Source organism: Lissotriton vulgaris, chromosome 5 (assembly GCF_964263255.1).
Source record: "Lissotriton vulgaris chromosome 5, aLisVul1.2, whole genome shotgun sequence".
NCBI lineage: Eukaryota > Metazoa > Chordata > Amphibia > Caudata > Salamandridae > Lissotriton > Lissotriton vulgaris.
Window position 1 is genome coordinate 103,682,846 of NC_141693.1, and position 24,418 is coordinate 103,707,263.

Genomic DNA, 24,418 nt, shown 5'->3' on the forward strand with positions numbered 1-24,418 from the left:
TATCTCTGCCCGGTTTTGGGGGGAGACGAGATTAGCCTCATTTAGCGTAGGGGAAGGGAGGAGTCCTCGACAGCCGCCGTGTACATCCGTAGCAGTTCGGGAATCAGTATGTCAGAGTAGGCTTTAAAGAACTCTGCGGGCAGCCCATCTGGAGACTTGCAGTTGGAGAGAGAAGTGATGGCTGTGCGCAGCTCATCAGTCGTAAGCGGGGCTTCCAAGTCATTACGGTGGGCGTCTTCCAAATCTGACAGGGCTATGGCGGATAGATACGCAGTAATATCAGCAAGGGGGACCTGTAGCCGAGAGCAATAAAACGCGCAGTAGTGGTCAACGAAAGCCGCGTGAATCTCGCATTGTGTGTATACCACCTCATCGCGGCTGGTGTGTATCGCTGCCACAGGCGTCGCACGGTCTTCCTGTCTAATCAGCCAGGCCAGCAACTTTCCGGGTTTGTCACCTGTGACGGGGCAGGACGCCACTGTGAGGAATACGGTGGGGAACTTGATACTTCATGAGACTGGTGGTCAGCTGTTCCCTTGTCGCCCCTTTCTGTTCTCACCCAACAGCCTACCTCTGGCCACTTGCAGACACTGAGCACCGTTGGGGAGACGAGAACGAAAAAGGACAAGGCGCCTTTAAATCCACCTTTGAGGAAAACGAGACTCCACCCATCTGGAGCGTCACGGAGCCAAAAGGAGGAGGACCCCGGAAGAAAACGGACGGCGTTTCCCCAGAGAAGGAAGGCGGTACGGAGTGGAGAGCGAGTGCTGAATCGAAAAGTAGTGAAGAAGACGAAGGAGAAGCCCCGGCGAGCCCAGCTGCGGACATCAAGCCAGGAGGCCAACGTCTCGGTGAATCGCCCCGCCACGTTCCCGCGGGAGGAGCGTGGCTAACAAAGGTACGGGGCAGAGTGGCGGGTTGGGTAGGTCGGAGTGGCCAGCCTGTCGACTGATAGCCAGTGTATATAGTGTACAGTCTCCTTGTTCCTTTCCCCTCACGAGCACGAAAGGCACAATACCGTCCGTTGTACATACACTCCACACTTGGTTTCCCTCACTCCCGGCCCGAACGTTCTATGCAGGGCAGCCCCGTGATTGTTTTTCTTTTTCCTTTTCTTTACGGTCCCGGCCCACACTGATGAAACCGCTTGAGAAGGACATTGCTGAAACCACCGGCCTGGCGGAAACTCCTTCCCTGCGTGGCCAAAACACCCTGGAACTCCCAGCATTTCCGAAGGGCGTAAGAACGGAGCCGGACGAGTTTGCTCGGATAAGACTCTCTAACGGGAGAAGAAAAGCTTACATGAAAGTAAAACCCTCCTTAAAATCATTGGTACAAGTATCAGACTCAGCTCCTTCTACACCTCCTGCTCCTGGTCCAGTACATCACCCAAGTGGTGTGTGCGCACCGAATGGGCCGCGTAGTTGAAGTGACGCAGCCTGTCCAGCAAGCGTGCATGATCCGCGCGAGCCTCCAGCACCCGCCCCTCATCACCCTCCCTCGCCTCATGTTCCCTTTGAAGCAGGTCTGCCTTGATCCGTGTCAGGTCTCCCTCCAATTCTTTCCGCATGTTGGCTTGTGTACCCAGACAGTGGCCCCTGATAATAACTTTAAAAGCGTCCCACTCTATTTAGGGGGTGGATGCAGTGCCTGTGTTCTCATCAAAATAATGGACTGCTTGCACATATAGGGAGTTCCGAAAAGGGGCGTCAAGGAGCAGGTCTGGTTGTAGTCTCCAGGTGGGTATGGGTGGGTGTGGTTGTCCCCATGCCAACTCCAGCATGTGCGGATTGTGATCCGAGTGAGTGCGGCCCATGTAATAAGAGTCAGTAACATGAGGGAGTAAATCACTTGACAACATATACCGATCAAGCCGTACATGCAATGCATGTGCACCCGAATAGTAGGAATACATCTTGGTGGTGGGATTACGGTTACGCCAGGCATCATGTAAGTCCCATTGTAAGGCCCAGTTCACAAGGGCTCTCATGGCGCCTTGTACAGGTGCACCAGGCAGGGGTGGAAAAGAACGATCTAACGCAATGTCAAGGAAACAATTACATTCACCTCCCAACACCCAGGGGGTCCCGTGCCAAGGTGACAGATCAACAGATAACTGTGTGAAGAAACCATTCTGGTCTGTGTTAGGGGCGTACAATGAAGTCAAAACCACTGGGTGCCCATCTAGCCTGCCATGTACTATCACAAATCTACCCTCCGGGTCTATGCAGGAGTGTGTGACTGTTAAAGGGGTCCCAGGCTTCGCTTATATCAGCGCTCCACGGCATAGGACGAGTATCCCGTGGCATAGAGTTGTCCTCGCCATCTGCGGCGTAGTGTGTGTGTCTCCGCATCGTTCAGATGTGTCTCCTGTGGGAGCGCGATATGGATATGATGACGCTTAAGGTAGGAGTAAATCTGGTACCTGTGTGATGGTGTATGCATACCTCGTACATTCCACGTGCATAGCTTTATCGCTGACATTTTAACATTTCAAGTAACCCCCCTGCCCGCTCCCCGCCACAACCCCACAGTAGATTGCAACGTCCGCGCCACACAAGCACCCCCATAGTAAATCACCAAAGACACATCCATGATTGCTTGCAATACAGATATAAAGTAATAAAAAAATTGCGGCCCAAATAATGCAATAAGCCATAAAAATAATACAAATGAATAATGCCAAAAGGTCGGCTGCTGAACATGCCGCCGTCCAAACTCTCTAATGAGATAGTTAACATTTAGATCCAGGGGGGTCGTTGTGCACTAGGCACGGTTAAGTTATCATAACGACCGGGTAAGGAAAGGAAGCACCACCCTTCCCAGGCAGCATAAGTCAGGCACAGCTGATGTGAAACGTTCCAGTTAAAAAAGAGTACATGGCCTGCCATATATTTCACACCCAAGCCGGGTTGCCGTCAAGGAGGCTAATCAATTCTCATTGGTCCCATCAAACCAAGGAAGCAGCAGCCGGGACCCAGCAGGCAGGAGCATCAGCAAGCCTTCACCAGCTCAATGGCCCTCTAAAAGGTGAAACGCCAAATGTCAGTACTCACTGCGTCCTGCGGCGAGCCGCCAAGCGCCCAGAAGGCGGCCACGCCCTGGGTAGCACCAGTGTCAGCACTCAGCAGAAATCCAGAAATGTAAAGCTACCAGAGTAATGCAGACCAGGCACTTAGTTCAAAAGGGCTTTGACATCCAGTCAGTGAAGCAGGTCTGCTGTTTGTGGTGTGACATCTGGACGTTCCATGGAAATCTGGGAGTCAGGCAACCCATAGATAGCTTCGTCATCACTGGGCAGATCCCGGGGCTAGCATCCGGAGCTGTGTCTGTGGTTGGAGAGCAACTGAGTTCCGCCACCATGCGGAGGGCGTCTTGTTGCTCGTGGCGTACAAGTTCCGCAGGTGGGCTGGTGCCCGCGCCGCCCGTGTCCTGCAGGCCGCTGACGACCTGTTCCTGCGACGCCGCCAAGGTCCCCGGACACGCTGTGAACCAGAAGGTCGCGATATTCGCCGTGGTGCCGAGTCCAGCCATGCCTCAGCCTCTTCCGGGCTGGCGAAGAAATGTGTTTTGTCCTGCGCCACCACTCTCTGCCTGGCGGGGAATAAGAGGGAGTATTTGAGGTCAAGCTGACGCAGGCGTTGTTTCACGATAAGAAAGGAATGTCTCTGGCGCTAGACTTGGACCATGTAATCAGGGAAGAACATTATCTTGGCATTGTCAATTCGGACATCTTGAAGCCGTCGTGTTTCGCGCAAGATGGAATCGCGATCGCGATAATTCAAAATTCGAAGGAGTAGCGGTCTAGGGTTAGACCCCATGGGAAGCGGCCTCGTCGGCACGCGGTGTGCCCGTTCTACAACAAAATGTGGCGATAGCACACCCTCTGGTAATAGGGTCTTCAGCCAGTCCTCCATGTGCGTCGCAGGTTCTTTCCCTTCCCACCGCTCCGGCACACCTACGATTCTCACGTTATTTCTTCGCGCCCGTCCTTCCGCATCCTCTGCGCGGTCCTCTAAGAATTCAACTCTGTTAAGGAGGTCCTGCACCTGCTTATCAGTCTGGGTGACCCGGGGCTCAAGCTCTGACATGGCGCCTTCCAAAGTCGTGGTGCATTCCGCCAGTTTTTTATGGTCAGCTCGCAGGTGAGTGAGGTCAATTGCGACACTGTCTATTTTGGTCTCCAGAAAGGTGCGAGTGAGCTGGACCGATTCCTCCAATCTTTCCATGGCAGCTAGCATGGTGTCGAGCTTGGCTGCCATTTGGTCGGCATGGTAAATGGCATTCATCCTGCACATTTCCATTGAACAGTTTTGGTGAAATGGTTTCTCAGTAATAGTGTTCCATGAAATCGTTTTTCTATGAAATCACTTACAATCATCCTTTACGGCAATCACTACTAGGGTATCACCAGGAAGGGGCATCAGTATAAACCTAAAAGCATTGCCTATGGTACATGGCCTTTGATTGGGGCCTGGGGATGCAAAATTTCACTTCATTTAAGGCACAGAAGCTTTACGATCGACAAAGACAGAAAGAAAGTAGAAGTTGGTGCAAATGAATCCTCATTTTTGGTGAATGAGCGCAGAAGAAATGGTTGAAAATATAACTGGTATTCAGGTCTATGGCAGCAAGTGTGGCTTTTTGGGAGCAGCGAAGATCTGTTCACATTTTCAAGTAATCTTTCACTGAGATATAAGCAACCGCAGTATACATTTGTGGGATTCGTGTGAAAAGGGAGAAGAAATTAAATAGTTTTTATTGGTGACCTTTCCTCCAACAATCCTTTTTGAAGTAGTCAAAGGGTGAATGTCTAACAAAAAAATAACCAAATGAAAAAGCAACTGAAATTAAAAGGTAATTTTACTAAGAATTTAAACGAGATTCCACAGAAAGATTTTTCACAATTAAAACATTCATCTTGCTCAGATGTTCCTTGGGTGCATTTGCAGCTCACCATCAAACCCCCAATCATGCACCACACTATGCGAAAGAGACAATTATTGTGCACAATGTGGGTGCATTGTGGCATGTTCAATCTCCATGCACTGTGCAACTTATCACCTCAAACCATGCAAGCCCCATTTGTGAACATGGACACCCGCACTTTGTGAGTTATAGGCGATTATACTTAGTGCATATTGGTGTATAATTTTATGGACAGACTCCCAGGGTTGTTATGATATTCCTTGGTTTAATGATGACACAGGTTATATTGGTTTAAAGAAGATATACTTTTTCCTTGTGTGCCTGCATGGTTCAAGATTAGTGAGTGCCTTCAATAGTAGGAACGCCTCTTTAGGCCGTGAGCTATTTTCCCAGAAATTAATCTCATTCTTTGCTCAGCCGGTCTCCTACCTGACTACTTCTACACATGGTGGAGTCACCCTCTAATAGATCGCTTTAGTATTCAGGGAACCCCAGACTGACCCATTGAATTTGAAATACACAAGCGTCATCTTGGCTTCAACTTGTCATTTCACTATTCCAGGTGACGTTAATCTGACTAGATGCCCCCAACCATCCGAAAGTGCCTACGTTAATTGATTCCAAGGCCAATGTTAGTCTGGACCAACAGTTTAGCTTCTCCATACACTCAGCTGAACATATATTAGATCCAATCTTTTCCATAGATCCAACTCTCAGGGTCTCTCCACCATTGCAGCTAGGTGGGCAAAGCATCACGTTATTCTTTTCTGATCTCGCTAATCACCTTCACCTCGGCCACTTGCTTCACCACTCCCTCTCTTATGCAGGCCTTGGATTAAGTTTAAGCATTATAATTTGAGCCACGCTTTAGTGACTAATGCTTCTTCTAATGTGATTATCTCTCACACTAATAACGAAAGAGTGGTAGCATATACCCTATTGATGACTAATGCTCTGAACACGATTGCCCCTTTTTAAAAACTTCGTCCTGAAATCTCCATCTCGTCTGCACACAGTTTTTCTGTTGATCCTGTGGAAATTAAAGGTAGATGTAAACATCTTGAGAGCTCTTAGACAACAAAAAAATGAATGAAAAAGGATTTTAAAAAGAATAGATAGCCTACCTTTATACACACACATAGGGTCTTGAGATTTATTTCTATAGTTTGAAATCCTTTTAATCCTCCTCACCTAGTATCCTCTGTTGCAGCACTTTCCTCCTACAAGATACTGATCCGCCTGGTTCCACACTGCAACCTACATCTTTCTATTTCAATGTTTGATCTTGTAGAGACAGGCATGGTAGACAACGTTTGCTCCATCCCAAATCTGGTTTCCCGCTTGATCCTTACACCCTTTATATTCTTTCACAAAGTGTTTCAAGAGGCAACCTAAGATCTTACTTCTACGTGAAACCTCTTGCTGTCTTCTAGCTGCATGCCCCCTATTTGAAAGCAAGTTCTTATAGTCCCCCGGCTCAAAAAGCGGTCAGCGTACCCTCTTGTACTAAGTAATAATAGTCCTATTAATATTCCTGCAAAAACTCTATTCCTTTGGCTTTTGGTAAGCGTCATTATGGCCACTACTGTGTTAATTTATGTATTGGAAGATTTACTGTATTGTCTTTGCTTTTCGTTTTTCAATCTTCAATAAAAAAGATTTGTAATAAAAAAAAAATATTCCTGCAAAAATACACGAAAAACGAAGTCAATAGTCAGATTTCAATCTTAGCAGACATTTTAGACTCTTCTCAGGATGGTTCTCAACCCTGTCATTGCACAGAATCTTTTTTACTTTCAGGGTCAGTGAAACTTCAAGCTGCACTGGACAGAGGAGTCAAGACTGCTCTTATCCTTCATAATCTAAAGCAGCTTTTGACACAGTCTCCAATTCATCACTTCTTTGACTTATTAATTTTGGTATCCAGGCCCTTGCTGCGAAGTGGAGAGACTAATTTCTTATGTATCTCAGTCAGGCAGTTAATCTCCCTCCCTTTTGTTCTTCACAAACACCGTTATGCAGGGAGTCCCTCAATGGTCATATCTGAGTCCCACCCTTTTCAGCTTGTATATCTCCACTTTGGTCAGTCTCATCTGCCCGTTTGGATTTCAATTCAAGTCCTATGCAGATGATACCCAAATCATCTTCTTTAGTGGTGACTTCCTTTCCACAGCTAAATAGTTCTAGGCCTGCATATCTTCTGTAGTATCTTCGATGTCCACCAACTCTCACATGCTTAATGGGGACAAACTTGAAATTATGATATTTGAAGTACCTCCTTGCACCTGGTTCTCCTGTTGATGGCCTTTGTTGTTCAGTTCTTACCCAACACTAACACAGTCTGCGAGGAATTTAAGCATCGTTCTGATTGCTTGTTTCCTTCTTCTGCCCACATAAATATAGCCTCTACTTCTTATTTCTATCTAAAATTACTTTATAATGGTTTGTCCCTTTCCTCACTAGAACACTGTAAAACCGTAATGCAAGGCGCCACAATATCGCACTTATATTACTCTTTCACTATCTACCTCTTCCTCTGTCTGCCTCTTCCTCTTTCTGTTTCTTTATTTTGGCTGCCTCACCTTTCTCTCTTTACCGTAAATCTTTCCCTATCTCTACCTCATTTTGATCTCTACCTCCCCTTTGCTTCTATGTTACCACCCTATCCTTTTCCTGCCTCATGCCCCATACCATCTATTTTACCCAGCAGGGTCTGAGGTAACTGTCTAGCCACAGATGTGTACACAAAGAAAGAGGCGAAGAGAAACAAGGCGGGGTGAGGCATAGTAGGCTGAGAATCCAATTTCACTTATTAAAATGTTGAAAATCCTCAGAGAACTACTTTTTCACTCTTAAACAAAAATACAAGTAGTGAAGAGATATTTATTTGTGATTAGGAATATCTGCCACGAATGCTATCATTTCAAGCTCCGTGAAATTATGTCTTCTATTAATATGGAAAAACAACAGTTGATGGACAGAATGCACAACAATGTCAAACATTCACCCCAGTACAGAGATCTGGGCCTAAATCCATCGTTTGATTGCTCACCATGCCATTCCAGTTTGAACCCAGCCGTATGCAAATCAGTCTTGACCCTAGTAATATGGTGCAGTAGACCATTAAATATCAACCAAGTCATCCTTACAATGTCTTTCCTACACCAACAGGAGCAGGCTGTTGAGACACTGAATTCCATGAAAAACATGATGGGGTCAGTGTCATGTGGAACTGCGCCTTGTTTTGATAATATGGAACTGTTCTTATCCAACTCCATCCTTTCCAGTGGCTGTACACAAAGAAATGGCTGTGATATCCATCTGATCAATCAATCAGCGAATTGTAGGCGCGCTACTCACCTGTGAGGGTCTCAAGGCGCTGAGGCGGATGGTGGGGGGTCCGCAGGTCTGTTTAGCCGAAGAGCCAGGTCTTGAGTGTCTTCCTGAAGGTGTTCAGGGAGAGGGCGTGTCTGTTGTCTGCCGCTAGCTCGTTCCAGGTCTTGGCTGCAACGTGAGAGAAGGATCTTCCGCCTGCTCTGGCTCTGTGGATGAGCGGGTTTTGTGGAAAATAGAGTTCCCTTGGTGGTCAATTACACTTAAAAGTAGATCTGTATAGAAACTACATATTTGGTTTTTAATTCCCTTGTTTTCTGATGAGATATTGCCTTATAAATTGCAGAATTATTTGATGTGTTTGTAATATTGCAATTAGTTTTTTCAATTGAATGCTAAATGTTTATTATTATGATGTCTAATGATTTATAAAAATAACATACTCGATTTTTACTTATTTTTGAATGAATGTAGTTTTTAATTAGGAATGTGTAAATTCTAACACATGGGCTGTAATCTGTGTAGTTTCTATACAGATCTACTTTTAAGTGTAATTGACCACCAAGGGAACTCTATTTTCCACTTGTCAATAGTACCCTAATCCCCTGGTCTGGTTAAAGGGGTCCCTCTCTATTTTCTTTATATGAGCTGGGTTTTGGCCAGTGCCAGGCTGGAAGATCGGAGGTTTCTTTTGGGTACATGGAAGTTGATTCTGTCGTTGAGTTATTTGGGTACCCCGAGTGGATGCTTTCCATGGTCGAGGCGGTGTCTTCGGCTGTGATCGGTGTCCAGTTGGAGATGGTGGGCTGGCTGGTGTTTCTGGGGCCAGGGGGAAATCTGTGGCGCCTGGTGGATGGTCGATGAAGTTGTCATAGAAGTTTTTGATCTTGAGGTGTAAATAGGTTCCAGGCTTGTCGCAGAGGTCTTGGGATGGTGTGATGTCTGTGGCTTCGCTGCGTGGGTGGTGAATTCTTGAATTACACTGAAAAGTTCCTTGGAGTTGGTGGAGTTGGCCAGGATTTTGTTGTGGATAAGGTTCCTCTTGGTGGCTCTGATCTGGTTGTGGTAGTCCATCATGGCGTCCTTGTAGGTGGTGTGATTTTCATCAAGCGTCTGCAGGTGCGCCTGGCTTCTTGGAGAGCCGTGGAGAACCAGGCGGGATTCCTGGGAGGTTGTCTGTTGGGGTTGCACAGAGGGGTGAGCTCGAATGCGCAGTTGGGAGATCCAGGTATGAAGTTCTCTGACTGCGTCGTTTGCATTAGGTGCCCAGGTGTGGTTGTCTCGGGTGAGGGTGGAGTTAAGTTGCTCGTCCGTAACCTTGCTCCAGTTCCTGCGTGGGGGGCATGGGGCTGGTATGGGTGCCTTGGGTTTGTTGATGGCAAAGTGTATGCAGTGGTGGTCGGCTGCGTTATGTGGCTGAATTGGATGCTGTTTCCTGCTGTTTCATACCGCGAAGATGGGGTCGAAGGTGTGACCAGCTCTGTGGGTGGGTGTGTTGACGAGTTGTTTAAGTCCGATGCTAGCGAGGTTGTAACGAAGGATAGTGGAGTTGGGGTCGCTGGGGTTGTGGAGATGGAAGTTCAGGTCTCCAATGAGTATGTAGTTTGTTGGGGCGATGGCGTGGGGGGCGATGAAGTCGATGATGGTGGTGGCGAAGGGTGTTCAATGGGCCGGGGGTCTGTAGACGAGGGATCCTCTGAGTGTGGCTTTGGGGGTATTCTGGATCTGTAAGTGCAGGTGTTTGGCGGAGGGGAAGGTTTCACTGGAGGTGGTGAGGCGGAGGGTGCGCTTGTGGGAGATGGCAAGGCCCCCTCCTGGTTTGTTGGGGTGGTCTTTCCTTTGGATCTTGTATCCGTCTGGGATGGCAGTGCTGATGTCTGGGGCGGAGGATGCGTTGATCCAGGTCTCTGTGAAGAAGGCGATGTCAGGCGAGAGAAGGTAGAGTAGGTTCCAGCTTTCCATGGCGTATTTGTGTACGGAGGGTATGGTGAGGAGGATGCATTTCAGGGTGTCGCCGGCAGTGTTGGAGACCGGGGTGGCGGTGAGGGTCTGGCGGCAGTGGAGGCAGGAAAACTGGCCATGGGTTGTGTCCGGCGAGGCCTGTTGGCATTCTCTAAGTCTTCCAGGGTTCAGTGCGAGGAGGGTGGTGGTGTCATAGCGATGGGTAGTGGGAGGTCCAGAGTTCCGGGCGCTGGCCACAGTGGGGTCGCGGTCGGGCGCAGACAGGATTGCCTTTGGTGAGCCTTGCTTGTCCACTGCGCGATCATGCAGCAGCCCCAAATAACTAGGGGAGATGGGAGGGAGGAGAGGCTGGGAGGCGGAAGCGGGGGAATTCCTGGGAGGGAATTCCCTGGGGGCATTCCGGGGGGGAGGGGCCGCAGGGGCAGCAGTGGTGAAAGGCAAAAGGAACAGGCAGGCATGAGAAAATAAAAACAGTAGTGGAATTAGAGCAAGACACAGATGGGCACAATACCAGTGACGCAACTGGGAAAAATTGAGAAAAAAACAGCTGAGAAAAGGTTACGGTGGTTGCAGGCAGTCTGGTCCCAGTTGGAGCGGGCAGGCGGCGAAGGAGCGAGCAGCAGCCTCGAACCTCCCAAGGAAGAGGTCGGGGTCTAGAGGCAAGAGAAGGCACAGCAGAGCTGCGGGAAGAGAGTGGGCCTAGACCGATGTTATATGATTATAGTCGACTTGTGATGTAGGTTTCTACAGTCTTAGGCCTAACCATTTTTCACAATTCCCGCCGACACCACTGATAGAATTTTAAAAAGCCAAGTTTTCTGGTTTGTTGCAGGTAAATGCTTCAGGAACCCTGAGTTATGCAGCAAACACCATACTCTCACAGTCTTCCACAGGTAAATTTCTTCAGATCAAACCTGCCAAAATGCCAAACCTGCCAAAATGTACGTGAGGAAAAATACTGGAAAATACCAGGATGTGTGGATTTTGATTCAGGAAACACCAAATTGTACATGTTACATCCCATTCTGTGGGCAAAATCAGAAAAGGCTATCACACCCAATAAATTCCGAATATCTCAGTGTCAGATTTTTTTTGGGTGTGATAATTATCGCATCTGACACCGGGCCTTAGTGTTACAACAACATGGGCCAGATGTAGGTAGCCCTTTACTGATCGGAATCGGCCGAAAATACCGATTTTCGGCCGTTTCCGATCGGTAAAGGGCTATGGAGATGTAGGTGCACATATTCGGTAATTTTACCGTATCGTTATTATTACCGAATCGGTAAATTTACCGATTCGGTAATATTTACCGATTCGGTAAAAGTACCGAAAATGCAATGTGGGTAGCCAATTTTCCATTGGCACATGCCTTTCAGAATCGGTATTTTACCATGGAATACAAATCCATGGTAAAATACCGAATCCTGTGTACATGCACATCTGTGCATGTACACATGTGCCATGTGACAGACAGACGTGCCCTTAGGGCATGTCTGTGTGCCACATTGCACACATGCTCGTTTTGGGGGTGCTAGAGGGTGTCAAAGTGACACCCCCTGCACCCTTGACAAATTCGGTATTTACCGATTCGGTAAATACCGAATCGGTATTTGAATTGAATCCTATGGGCTTCAAGGCCCATAGGATTCAATAGCAAATACCGATTCGGTATTTACCGAATCGGTAAATACCGAATTTCAAGGTATCGGTAAAAAATCCAGATGTTGGTACCTACATCCCATTTACCGATTTTGAAATACCGAATCGGTAAAATTCGGTATTTCAAAATCGGTAAATGGGATTTATCTACATCTGGCCCCAAGTTACTAGGCCCATTTTGTTAATGAGCTAAATCCCTAAACCCCTACTGCTATGTTGAACCATATTTCAAGCAACGGTTGAGATCCTCGTCTTCCCATAGTGGCGTAGCAAGGACACAGTGGGCGCAAGTGAAACAAAGGTAACTTGCCCCATCATCCCCAGGATTTGTATTAAAAGTCAACCACTAACTGGACCCCTCAGTGGACCCAGTGGTTAGTTTGTAAAACAATAACTGCCAGGGCCCTTGTCAGGAAGACACAGCAGTTTGCACCATCCATTGCATCTGCCAGCGCTGCTAATTACAGTCCCAAAGCAACTACTAACCATCACACTCCTCCTACAAGTGTGACAAGTCATACTGTTCAAGGGCCCCAAAGCTATAAGATTGGCTTGGGTGGCACATATTAGTGATTGTTAATGGATATTAAATTAATAAACAGCTGTTGGTGTGCTCGTACCTAACTTTATCAGGCAATGCCACCATGTGGCAGCAGATTGTCACAAGCGCCGGTGCTAAGAATAAAATGCTGGTGCTGAGCGCAGGAAACGGCAGGGTCAAATTATACACTGAGTGGACCCATCAAAGCACTGGGCCATGGGGCCATTGTACCTGCTGCATGTTTGATAGCCACGCTCCTGTCTCCCCCATAAAGACGAGACCCTACCAGAGATTTAAGCTGTCTGCTGTCTCTGGGTACTATGGCTTCCAAAATACTTCTCTACAAAATTATTTATGTACATATTTTTAATACCACAACCATGGGGCATCGCAGGTACTTCGAGAGCACTGAAACAGCGTAAGATACAAATGCAACAAAAACAGGGGCAGTTATCTGCTCTGCCGGCCGTTCCGTTCTATTGTGTTGAACATCCTGTACTGTACTGCAAGTGTAACCATAACTAACTAGGGGTTTAGCGAAATACTTACTCCTGGGGTTACAGATGCTTTGGGCCATATGTATGAAACATTAGTTTTGAGATTCTCAAATAGCGATTTTTAGAGAATCGCTATTTGAGAATCTCAAAATGCTATGTATGTAGGATTTGTAAATAATTTTGCGAATCCTACATATTCCTTAATTGCGAATTGCAAATTGCATTTCACAATTAAGGAATACCTCCCCAATCATTCCTTTGGGCCTAGAGGCCCATAGGAATGAATGGGAAGACATTCTCAATTGGCGATTCTTAATTAGAGAATCACAAATTGAGAATGCAATTTCAAGGGTGCCAGGGTGTCAAAAGGACACACTGTTGCACCCCTGAAATGTACATGTGTGAACATGTGGCACACATACATGCCCTAAGGGGGATGTATGTGGGCCACATGGCACTTTGAAAAATGCAAAAAAGTGAATTTTTCAAAGAAATCGCAAATTACCACCAACTTGAAGTTGGTGGTAATTTGCACCTTTTCTGGGCCTCTTATATTGCATTAAAGGAATCGCAATTTGCGATTCCTTTAAATGCAATCGCAAAATAAGGAATCACAATTTTTTCGATTCCTTATTTTGCGAGGCTGTTTTCCTTTCAAACATCCCACTTAGCTAAATTGTGATCGCAAACGCTGAAATTCTGTGAATTTCGGCATTTGCGATTGCAATTTTGAATGATACATATGGCCCTAAATGATTATACTTCTCTTATATTTATTTTTCCCCTTCTGCATCGTTTTTACTTTTTTGATACATTATTTTGAAATCTGTTTTTACTCCGTTTTGCCTTTGCGTTTTGGTTATTGTGTTTCAAGGATGTATATATCTTAACTCTATCTCAGTACAGGGTTTTCATTTTATCAATTGATGGCTAGTACAGTTTGCAACACTTCTCGCCTTCTGGAATTTTACCCAGAATGTTCTAGGTGGCACCAACATTTGTTATACCACACCAGGCAATAAACATAAAGAAAAGGCTCCGCTGTCAGGAGTGAGCTGTGCAGGCAAGAAAGCCAGAACAAAGCCTGTAAATAAAATATGAAATCCAGTATTTCATGTCAAGTGCTGCTTTAATTATTCATAAGGCATGCTGTCCATGAAACGGGTACTGTACCTTGCAATATCCTTTGCTATTTCCTCATTAGGGCAGTTGATGAATGAGACCGAATGCCTTCCAGAGATGTAGCTTCCAGTCAATGCAGAGTGCACCTGGAGGCTCACACTCTTTAACACTGGGTACATCATACAAGAGCAGATCATGACCTAAAGGGAAGCGAAATAAAACCATGGTTAAGTGACTGTGTTTCATATATATCCTAAAACAATTGTGCACCAGCAAATAGTCTGCAAATGCGTTGCTGAGAACTCGTATTGACATTTCCCATCTAGTTCACTACTGTCCCCATCTCCAGCAGAGGTGTCAAGAGCAGGAAGCCGGGGGCGTGGCTTGGGCGCCGATGGCGATGGTCGCCTGAGAGCTCGGCTCCGGGACTAAGCCCGAGATTATCCTGAACATCGAAGGCTGAGGGGCGCCCCAGACCCCTCATTCGATAGAGCGAGGCGACGACACCCTGCCGGGGGCCTTGGTGGAGTTTGGACGGGGGTGGCTACGAAGAACCGCCGAGGTTTGCGGAGTTGCGGAGTGCGACCCAACATGGCGCCCGGACTCCTTTGTCCCCTTGATCGAAACTACGAAGTTGAAGAGGTCTCGCGGGTGTAGACTGGCGCCCGGCTTCACCACCCTCGCTTGTTTTAGACATTGGACATTGGCAGGCTCGGACCTTCTGCAACGGGTTCATACTCGATTGGACGACCGGGCGGGTGCCCACGCACTAGAGGGCACCGGGTGCGGGTGCCCTCGGATCCAGGCGGTGGTCTGCATCGCGACTCCGCAACCAGCCACGGTTTCCTGGCCAGTCCAACTACATGGGAGGCGCGACACTCTGGCGCCACAGATCAACCGAGGGAGTTGGTGGCCCTCACCCCGGAGCTATAGTGGGTGAACGGGCCTGCCCGACCCGGCGACGGTTGTCTCCGCCCCCTCATCGGTGCCCCCAGACGCCGTGGCGGTGGCGTGAGCCGAAGCGGCGGAGTCTCCACAGACTCTGGAGAAGGAGATCGCCCATACCCGACGTGAGAACGAACTCCCGAGAAGGTCGTGCTGGACACCTGTACACGAAGACGCCCACTCCGGGACCCTTACGGAGAGTCCCTGGCAGCATGGGGAAACCTAAAGGAGCCAAGGGTTCCAACCAGGCCACCTCGGACTCTGAAGCCCAGGACAAGGAAGAGCATGGAGACCCAAAAAGACCTGGTGGCGCACCACTGCAGCAACAATTTGACCGTGTACTGGAGGCGATAGAGGCAACTCGGTCGGCCCTCCAACAGGACATTGCTCAGGTGGCGACGGGCCTGGGCCTCCTTAGGGCAGACCATGGTAAACTCTCAGACCGGGTCAAGGAGGTGGAGGGCACAGTGAAAACTTTAGAACCGGCGCAGAGAACCCTGGCTGCGACGATAAAGGATGCCTTATCCCGAATTGAGACCCTCGAACGGAGGGCGGAGGATGCGGAAGGCCGCAACAGGAGGAATAACATTCGAGTGGTGGGCCTGCCGGAAAAAATCGAGGATGGCGATATGGTGCGATACTTGGAGACCTGGCTCCGAGACACGGTGGTCCCGGAGGGTCTGTCCTCCTTTTATACTCTAGAACGGGCCCACAGAGTCCCAGCGCGGCCCCCACAGCAGGGACGTACCCCAAGGCCGGTGGTGGCGCGGTTGCTACATTTTCGGGACAGAGACCTGATCCTAAATGCCGCCAGGCTCAATGGCCCGTTCCAGGTTGCGAACAGTCAGGTGAACATCTTCCCTGACTACACCTACGAGACGCAGCGCAAGCGGTTCTCCTTCCTGGCGGTTAAGCGTGAACTCAGGAGTGAGGGCATTCAATATTCACTCCTATTTCCCGCAAGGCTCCGCGTCATTGTCGACGACAAAACCCAGTTCTTCGACACCCCAGAGGAGGTCTGTGACTGGCTCGAACTGTATCGGACAGGGAAAGATGGTTTTGGCGCCTCGACCCATCAGGCGGATGAGCCGGAACAAAGGAGACGATCCAAGAGGGTCAGGAATCGACGCGGCCGCACGGGAGGGCCCTCGACTGCGGAGACATCATCGGAGCGGAGGGGAGTGTTGGAAGCTCTGTCGGAACTGTCGGGAGCAAGAGGCGAAGTCATCGAGGAGGAGGAAGAAAACCCGGGTGCTCAGGGGGCACCATCGGACTCGGAGGATTCAGTGGCAGACAGTACCCACACACCGGTGATCACACCGAAATCGGTGGAGGACCTTCTGGATGGACAAGGGTAACGGGGTATGCTGCCTTGGTTTTGGGTGGGGGCCCGGCAGGGGGGAGGCGGTTGCCGTTCTTTCTTGCTGACAACGAAGGAGAGAGGGTTGGGGGGCTCCTGCTCTTGCCCCGGAAGGTTCAGACACCGGGGGGGGCTTGCTATAGTCCTGGTAGCCTGGGCGACGAGGACCCACTGCCTCCGCCCAGCCCGCACCTGGCCCATAAGGCCTTCCTACGGTGGCGACCGTAGGACTAGTGGGGGTTTTGGGGTTGATATACATCGAGGTTTGGATGGGATCTAGATGGTGCAGTTTGGGTCCTGTTCTGGGGTGGTTGGGGGGGGGTCTTGTTGGTTCTTGGGTGGTTTGGTTCTGGTTGGGGAAAATGGCCGCCATCAGCGCTGGGAGGATTGATGCTTTTTCTTTATGGGGACCCGAACGGGGAGACTGTGCAAGAACACTCTGGGACAATGGCTGATGTTGCCAACTTGAAATGTGTTACTTGGAACGTGAGGGGGCTTCACACTATGTCCAGGCGTCACAAGGTCCATGCTTATTTGGTGCGTAGGGGAGTGCAAATGGCGCTGCTGCAGGAAACGCATCTGAACAAGGCGGAAGGGGCGGCGCTTCAGCGTAGGTGGCGAGGGCAGGTCTTTTCCACGGCGTACTCTGCTTATGCCAGGGGGGCGCTAATATGGATTAGGGCGGGAGTCCCCTTCCAGGTCACGAGAACAGTGTTGGACCCAGAGGGGCGTTTCGTGGCCATCTCAGGCACTCTAGGAGGGAGGGACCTGAACGTTTGCTGTGTGTATGCTCCTAATGTAGACCAGGCTGCCTTCCTTTCCAGGTTATCGGGCTCGCTGGCCCACTTTTTCGCCGGGCCCCTCCTGCTGGGGGGAGATTTTAACTCCGTAGTGGATGTGGACATAGACCGCTCGCATCCCCCGCTCCCCGATTCCCCGGTCCGGCGGACGGCTAAGGGTCGGCAAGATTGGCAGACCCGCTGGGGTTTGACGGACATTTGGAGGGCGCATCACCCCGCGTCCAGAGATTATTCATACTTCTCGAGCCTTCATGAGCTACATGTCAGGCTGGATGGCTTTCTTGGTTCGTCCGAACTAGTTTCGGCAGCGGTCCGATCAGAGTATTTATCGCGGACCATCTCGGACCACAACCCCCTCCTGCTGGACATTCGCTGGTTCCCCGGGACGCCGGCAGTACCCACCTGGAAGATGCGCCCTGAGATCCTCGAGGACAGTGTCTTCAAGGCGGACCTAGGGGAGAGAATCACGGAGTATTTTGCGTCTAACGGCGGCTCCGCGAGTACTAGGGCGTCCGAATGGGACGCTTTTAAGGTGGTGGTGAGGGGCTACTGTATCTCTAAGAAGGTGGGCATGCGGCGTGTTATCCTGGCTGATTTGGACGCAGCGGACCGGGCACTCCGCGAGCTCGAAGTTAGCCGCCCCGGACACCCGGAATTGCAAACACAAACGGTAGAGGCGAGGGAGAAGGTGGCGGTGGAGGTCGAACGGCTCCGCTGTTTCGATTATAAGGCCTATACGGTCCGGTCTATTGCGGAGGGAGACAGGTCGAGTGCGTTGCTGGCGTGGTTGGCCAACCCTACGCGCCAGTCCCAAACGACGACAAATATGTGTAGGGCAGATGGGACCGAGGTGTGCACCCAACCGGAGATTCTTAGTTGCTTCCGACATTACTACGAAAGTTTATACCGCAGTCGTTCCACACGTGACCCAGACCGGCTTGATAGCTATCTTAGCCCACTGGAACTCCGCACAGTAGGACAGGAAGTGGCGGAAACCCTGGGTGCTGATATCGACTTGGGGGAGACCCGCGGAGCCATCAAACGGATGGCGAGGAACAAGACCCCGGGCCTAGATGGCCTTCCAGTGGAGTTCTATGCAGCTTACGCTGACCTCTTGGCCCCTCGATTACTGGTGGTCTACAGGGAGGCGAAGAGGTTGGGTCATCTCCCTGGCTCGATGTGTGAGGCGTTGGTGGTTCCTCTCCTCAAACCTGGCCGAGACTCATCTGACCCGGGGTCCTACCGTCCCCTTTCCATGTTGACGGTGGACTACAAAATATTGAGCAGCATCTTGGCCACGAGGCTGCTGGGACATATGAGTTCTCTAGTGCATGAGGACCAAGCCGGTTTCATTCCACGGCGGAATACGACTATGAACATCCGAAGGTTGTTCCGCTTGCTTGGAGAACCATTCGTGGATGCCCCGACCCCGGTAGTCTTGTCGGTGGACCTGGAGAAGGCTTTTGATAGCCTAGAGTGGGACTACCTATGCATGGTATTACGGAAATTCGGCCTCGGGGAGGGATTCGTCAAATGGACTACAGTCCTCTACGCTTCCGCTTCGGCCAGGGTTAGATCGGGCCCTTTGATTTCATCGCGATATCCGGTGGAGCGTGGCACGCGGCAGGGGTGCTCCTTATCCCCGCTTCTTTTTGCACTAGCGGTGGAGCCGCTGGCGATGCATCTTCGCTCGGGAGCCCACTATACGGGTTTATGGACGGCGGCGGGCCCACACTATGTCTCGCTCTATGCGGACGACCTGTTGCTCTTCCTGGAGGATCCGGTCGACGCTTTGCGAGGAGCGGAATTAGCGTTAACGGAGTTCGGAGCGGTCTCAGGACTCCGAGTGAATTGGTCTAAGACCTGCCTCTTCCCGATGCGTAGGGGTGCCCCCACTCCTGCGCTACGTAAGGAGATCAGATGGGAGCCCGACTGCTTTAAATACCTTGGGGTATTTGTGTACCACGACCAACCCGACCTCCTGGATGGGAACATTGCCCGTTGCGTTCGAGCACTCCGAGGCTGCATGGACTTTTGGGCCACGCTGCCGCTCTCAGTGGCGGGACGCATCGCCCTACTCAAAATGGTGGCGCTCCCCCGACTATTGTATTACTTCCGAACTTTGCCGATCTGGGTCCCACCGGCCACGTTTCGTCGCCTGCGTTCCATGGTGGTCGGGTTCCTCTGGGGAGCGGGCCGGCGGCGGGTGGCCCTTAATACCCTGATGAGGCCGAAGGACGAGGGGGGGCTCGCTGTGCCGGACTTCGAGAAGTACTATCTGGCGGCGCAGCTCCAGACCTACACCCAGGAGATAGCCAGGGAATTCAGAGGCCCGGAGGATAGTAGAGGGACGGGTATGGCCAGGCACGTCCTCTCCTTTATCGCGCTGCGGCAACGCTTGGTCCTACGGGACTTGTCGATGGAGGAGCGGACTATCCGACTATGTTGGAATCGGGCTCACAACAGAGGCCACCTACGGACGCCATATGCGCCTGAAATACCGTTGGGGATGCTGACGGCCCTCCCCCACGGAGGGGATTGGTCACGATTGGCGGACTGGGAGGATTCCGGTTTACAGCTCGTCGGGGACTTGTACGAGGACGGAGCGCTCCTGTCTTTTCAGGATCTCATTGACCGCTTTGGGATTCCCCGGGGCGACTTTCTGCTGCACTCGGCCATTGTGCGAGCGATCCAGGCGCACTGGCAGAACGGGCTAGAGGAACCTCAATTGTCTCAGGTGTGCCAGTATGTAATGATGTCGGCGGGCACGGTGAAGGCGGTCACTTGCCTCTATGGCAGGCTGATTACCGAGGGGTTGGTTCCTCTCACCACACTGAAGTCCCGCTGGGAAGAAGACATTGGTAGGGAGATCCCGGAGACGACCTGGTCCCAGTTGGTGAGGCGCGCCTGGAAGGGTACACGTAGCGCCCGTTTCCAACTGGTCCACTACTATGTCCTCCATAGAGCGTACCTGACCCCAGTAAAGATCAGGCGTTATTTTGCCACGGCTTCGGCGGAATGCCCTAGGTGCCCGGCTCAGGAGGCAGACCTCCTACACATGCTATGGGCCTGTCCAGGACTGACGTCCTACTGGCAGGAGGTGGCGACGACTTTGGAGGAGGTGACAGGGAGGCACTTATCATTCGATGTAGCAGTAGGGCTCTTGCACTGGTTCCCCCATACCCCCCGGAATAAAATCTCCAGTAAATTTATTGACCTGGGGCTCCTACTTGCTAAGCGAGAGGTGACCAGGAACTGGAAGGCACGAGCTGGTCCGGCAGGCAGCAGATGGCACAGTGAGCTTTTGAAATGGGCGGCGGGTGAGAGCGCGCTAAGATATCAGCTGGCTTGGAGGCAGGGTAGTGAGAAGGCGCAGGAGGCCGCGTTGGAGTGGGAAACGCTGGTGCAGGCCCTCAGGGATCATTGTACCCCTAGTGACTCCGAAAGTGAAGAAGTAACTCGCCCCGAGTCCCGTTAAACATTAGCATTGACAGCACTATTACCTTCCCCGTGGGTCAAGCAGTGGATTCTAGGTTGATGAGCTCCCTGGCGCTGATGGTGGGGGGGGGGGGAGGGAGGGTTTCACAGTTACTGGGAATTTCGAGGGGGGGGGTTTATCTTAGGGGTTTTGGGTTTGTTTAGAAAAGCAGAAGACGGACAGTGTGTTATCCGGACCAGCTCCAGCATCCTACTGACCCCAACTGTATTTGCCGCCCAACCCCAGGGACATGGGCTGCTTAGCTGTATACAAACGTTATGGAAGGGGGGTCGGTGGGCTTTATTCAGTATATGTTGTTCATATTATAATGCTGGTCGCTACTGTATTGTTTTACTGATTCCTGCAATAAAAATATATTTAAAAAAAAAAAAAAAAAAAAAAAAGAGCAGGAAGCCAAGGTGAGACTTGGAAATGGGTAGCTGGTAGCAGCAATGTAACCAAATATTACATATTAATATATATTTTTGAAGCTGCCTTATACCCATTGCTAGATTGCACTATGCTAATGCTAGGGACAAAGCAGAGGTGCGCATCTTTCTATACTGCAAACAAGCCGGCGTTGAAAGATTTCCAACTCTGGTGGCAGCTAGAGTTTTTAATGGCATTTGCCACACTTTAAATACCTGATCCCACAAAATCATAAAACAAAGTATGTGCCCTGCAGTCCTTTCCTCAAGGGCTCCGGGGGTCCTTCCATATAGAGTTAGAAGACCATTTTGTTATCTAAGTACGCAACAAAGAAATCCTCTATCCCAGCGGGTATGCCATTCTTTGACTGTTGAAGGGTGGTAGGGGCATTTTTCAGCCCAAACGTGTAACGCAGAACTGGCTGAGTACCACTGGGGCCCAAAGGACATTTTTGTATTTGCATCAGGGATAAAAGTAATTGCACATAGCAACAGATCAGCTCAAAGGTGTTAAAAAACCTACCATGCCCCCAAGCGCATCTACCTAAACTATCAAGGGTTGCATCTGTCTTGGTGTCTTCACTGAGGCAGGTCATCTACACAAAACATCAAGTCTGTGGTGCTTTGCGTAGGTGCCACCAACTCTGGACTGCCTGTGAACTTCATGGCTTTTCAGTGACATTGAGGTCCAACATCATGGCCACTTCTGCTCTGATGCAAGCCTGAACCTTCACCAACTGTTTTCAGTATTCAATTCTGTGTCTGCACACCAGTATCAACCCTGACAGTCAAGGAAAACATGCAGAGAGTTTTCTCAGGACAGCCCTAACTCTTCTTGCTTTGTAGGTCTCAGACTGTGAAAGTTCCCTCCACAGATCCACATTTCGGGTCTCTCCAAAGTAAGCCAGAAAGGGGGCCACTGCACTCCTCCTTTCTACCGTCTATGAAGGCCACCAAATCTCCATATGATGATGGAATCGCTTTAGGTTTTTAAAGCGATGTAGCCAGTACTCAGATCAACTTAGAACCTGAATCTCTTTTTTTGCTCATTAGAGACAACATCTTGCCAGTCACCATCTCCTTCTGGTCATGGCAATCCTTCAGTAGCCCCAGGCTTTTCTGACACTTACTTTCTCCTTTGTGCATAAACTGCCCCATCTGTCACTTGAGGTCTAGCACATACTCTAATTATACAAAGGAAGGGTCAAGGGGCGAATAAAGGTCCAGCATAAAAGCCCCCAGAGGTACAGGTGCATTCAGAGGTATGCAGTCCCTAAGGATAGGGGAGGTCAAAGAAACCCGATGTATCAAGTCAAGGGATCTGATCCATCGGGAGAAAGAGCCCTCACACATCCCAAGGGGTGTCATGCTTCATCATCAGGCAGCTCCTCGTTGGGCCGGTGCTGCAATGCCCAACGGGTCCCATAGGGGAGCTAATTTGCTGAAATTCTTTTGAGGCTGGCAACGTGGAGTGCAAGGTGCTGCAGGTGAGTAGACTGGTGTATGGTGAACCTAAAAATAACTGGAGGTAATCAAAAGAATTAGTTTAATATGTGGATCCCTCGGTTATGGTAAAAAGAAGTAGTGGCCAAAGGTGAATATAATGGCCCACCTTGACTGTAAAATCAAGTGTAGGTCAACATGTTTCTTGCCTTTCCTTAGGAACTGCATATCTCTAAAAGTACTAGTAGCAAATAATCTACCAAGTGTGGGGGAGCTTGAATTTCCTTTGCAACCATCCTTCATCACACTGAGCGGAGAGTGGACAGGACACCATTATGTATATGCACAGAAGGGACTGGCGGGATAATGCTGTAGGAGTGGGTGAGCAACATGTTATGCCAACGGTAATGACTGGAATAAAAATGTGTCAGTTTGGTTAGAGATATGGTGGAGACAGACACCGATTACATTTGTGTAGAGGCTACTGCCTCTGAGAATATAAGGATGAAGAGACTCAGGTGCGGCTGGTGGGAAGCCATAGAATAGGGCACAAACACAAACAGAGTGGGTAGTGGGAATCACCAGATGGTGCGCACACATACAGATGTGCAACACAGATGATGAGCGCAGTGGAAAGAACATGGGCTGTTAAGGGAAATGTAATAAGTGAAGTGATAGAAGAAAGTATGTGGAGCGCTGCATGGAGGATTGAGGGATATTGGAAGGGCTCATCTTCAGCATGTGCAACATGTGGAAACTATACATTGAGATAGCAAGGGAATACAGTGGTCAAGATGCTAGTGATGGGCTTCTGTCTCTTTCCCTATTCATACTAGGGAGCATGTCTGAGGCTTTGTGTGATTTCACTATGAGGTTTTGAGGGGGCTTCATTCTCTAATGTGCCGGTTGCGTCAGCTGTGGGCAGCACTCCCCCCCCCCCCCCCCCCAACCACCTGCCAACATTAAATGCGTCTGCATTTCCCCCTAATTCTTCTCACCCTAATGACTCTTCGGTGTGGACTGTAAACGATATTAAAAATTAAAATAATTACAATTTCTTCAAGAGTATGCTGAATTGTGCTATGGATATTAATCATCTGTGACTGCTGGGATCACTTGGGAAAACTAACTCAGCAGATTTATTCCTGCAAAACCGTAGCTAGTAGAATTTACTGACACTGCTATTAGAATGTATCTCTCAAAGTACTGCACAGAGTGAACTTAAGAAAAGTTACCTAATGTGTACTCTGGCATCTCTGTGGCGCTGGAGGGTTGAAAACTCGCCGCTCTAGGCACATTCACACTATTTCACAGACTGTGGGGAAAAATCTTCGAGGGGCACACTAAGGGCTGAATGGGCAAAATCTGAAACACTGAAGTCCATGCTATATTATGTTATATGATATTATGGTATTTTACCTGACGTTATTGGTATTGTACAGAAACTGAAATAATTGGCCGCTGGTCTTGAGTCTCACAGTAAATGGGTTGAGTTTATCCAAGCTTTGATAAATCGGTGAAAGGTGGGAAAAGGTTGCTGTAAGGAGCGCCTTTAAAGAGCTCGCATTTGCTCCACTGTGAGAGGTGACTGCTGGCAGTAAACGGGCTCAGAAAACAGGAGAGTGAAGGCAAAAAAAGGGTTCCGATGACCCTGTAGAAAGGGCCAAATTCAATACCTTATTTGTCAACCTTCACGATTTCCTTGCCCAATTTTTAGAGTGGGAAACACAAGATTTCCAAGGGTGCTGCATCATGTGGCTACAGCAAAGTAACCCTTTACCTGAAGGTCCATGCACCCTGGATTGCTTGAGCACAGTGATGGTCACTCTACCCTAACTGGGGTGGGGCAACCATCATTCATTTACCCTGCCCAACTGGTGAATCCAGCTAGGAACAACTCACAATTTCCCACACATGC

General features: G+C 49.6%; 1 protein-coding gene across 2 annotated transcripts in view; it reads right to left on the reverse strand.

Moving 5' to 3' along the window:
- Positions 1–24,418, reverse strand: part of LOC147710298 (protein CutA homolog) — a 308,574-nt gene that overhangs the window by 239,795 nt on the left and 44,361 nt on the right. For both annotated transcript variants that reach the window (XM_086920995.1, XM_086920994.1), the window contains exon 2: positions 14,098–14,246. In XM_086920995.1, the coding sequence (XP_086777121.1) occupies positions 14,098–14,246 (149 nt within the window). The remainder of the gene's footprint in view (positions 1–14,097; positions 14,247–24,418) is intronic.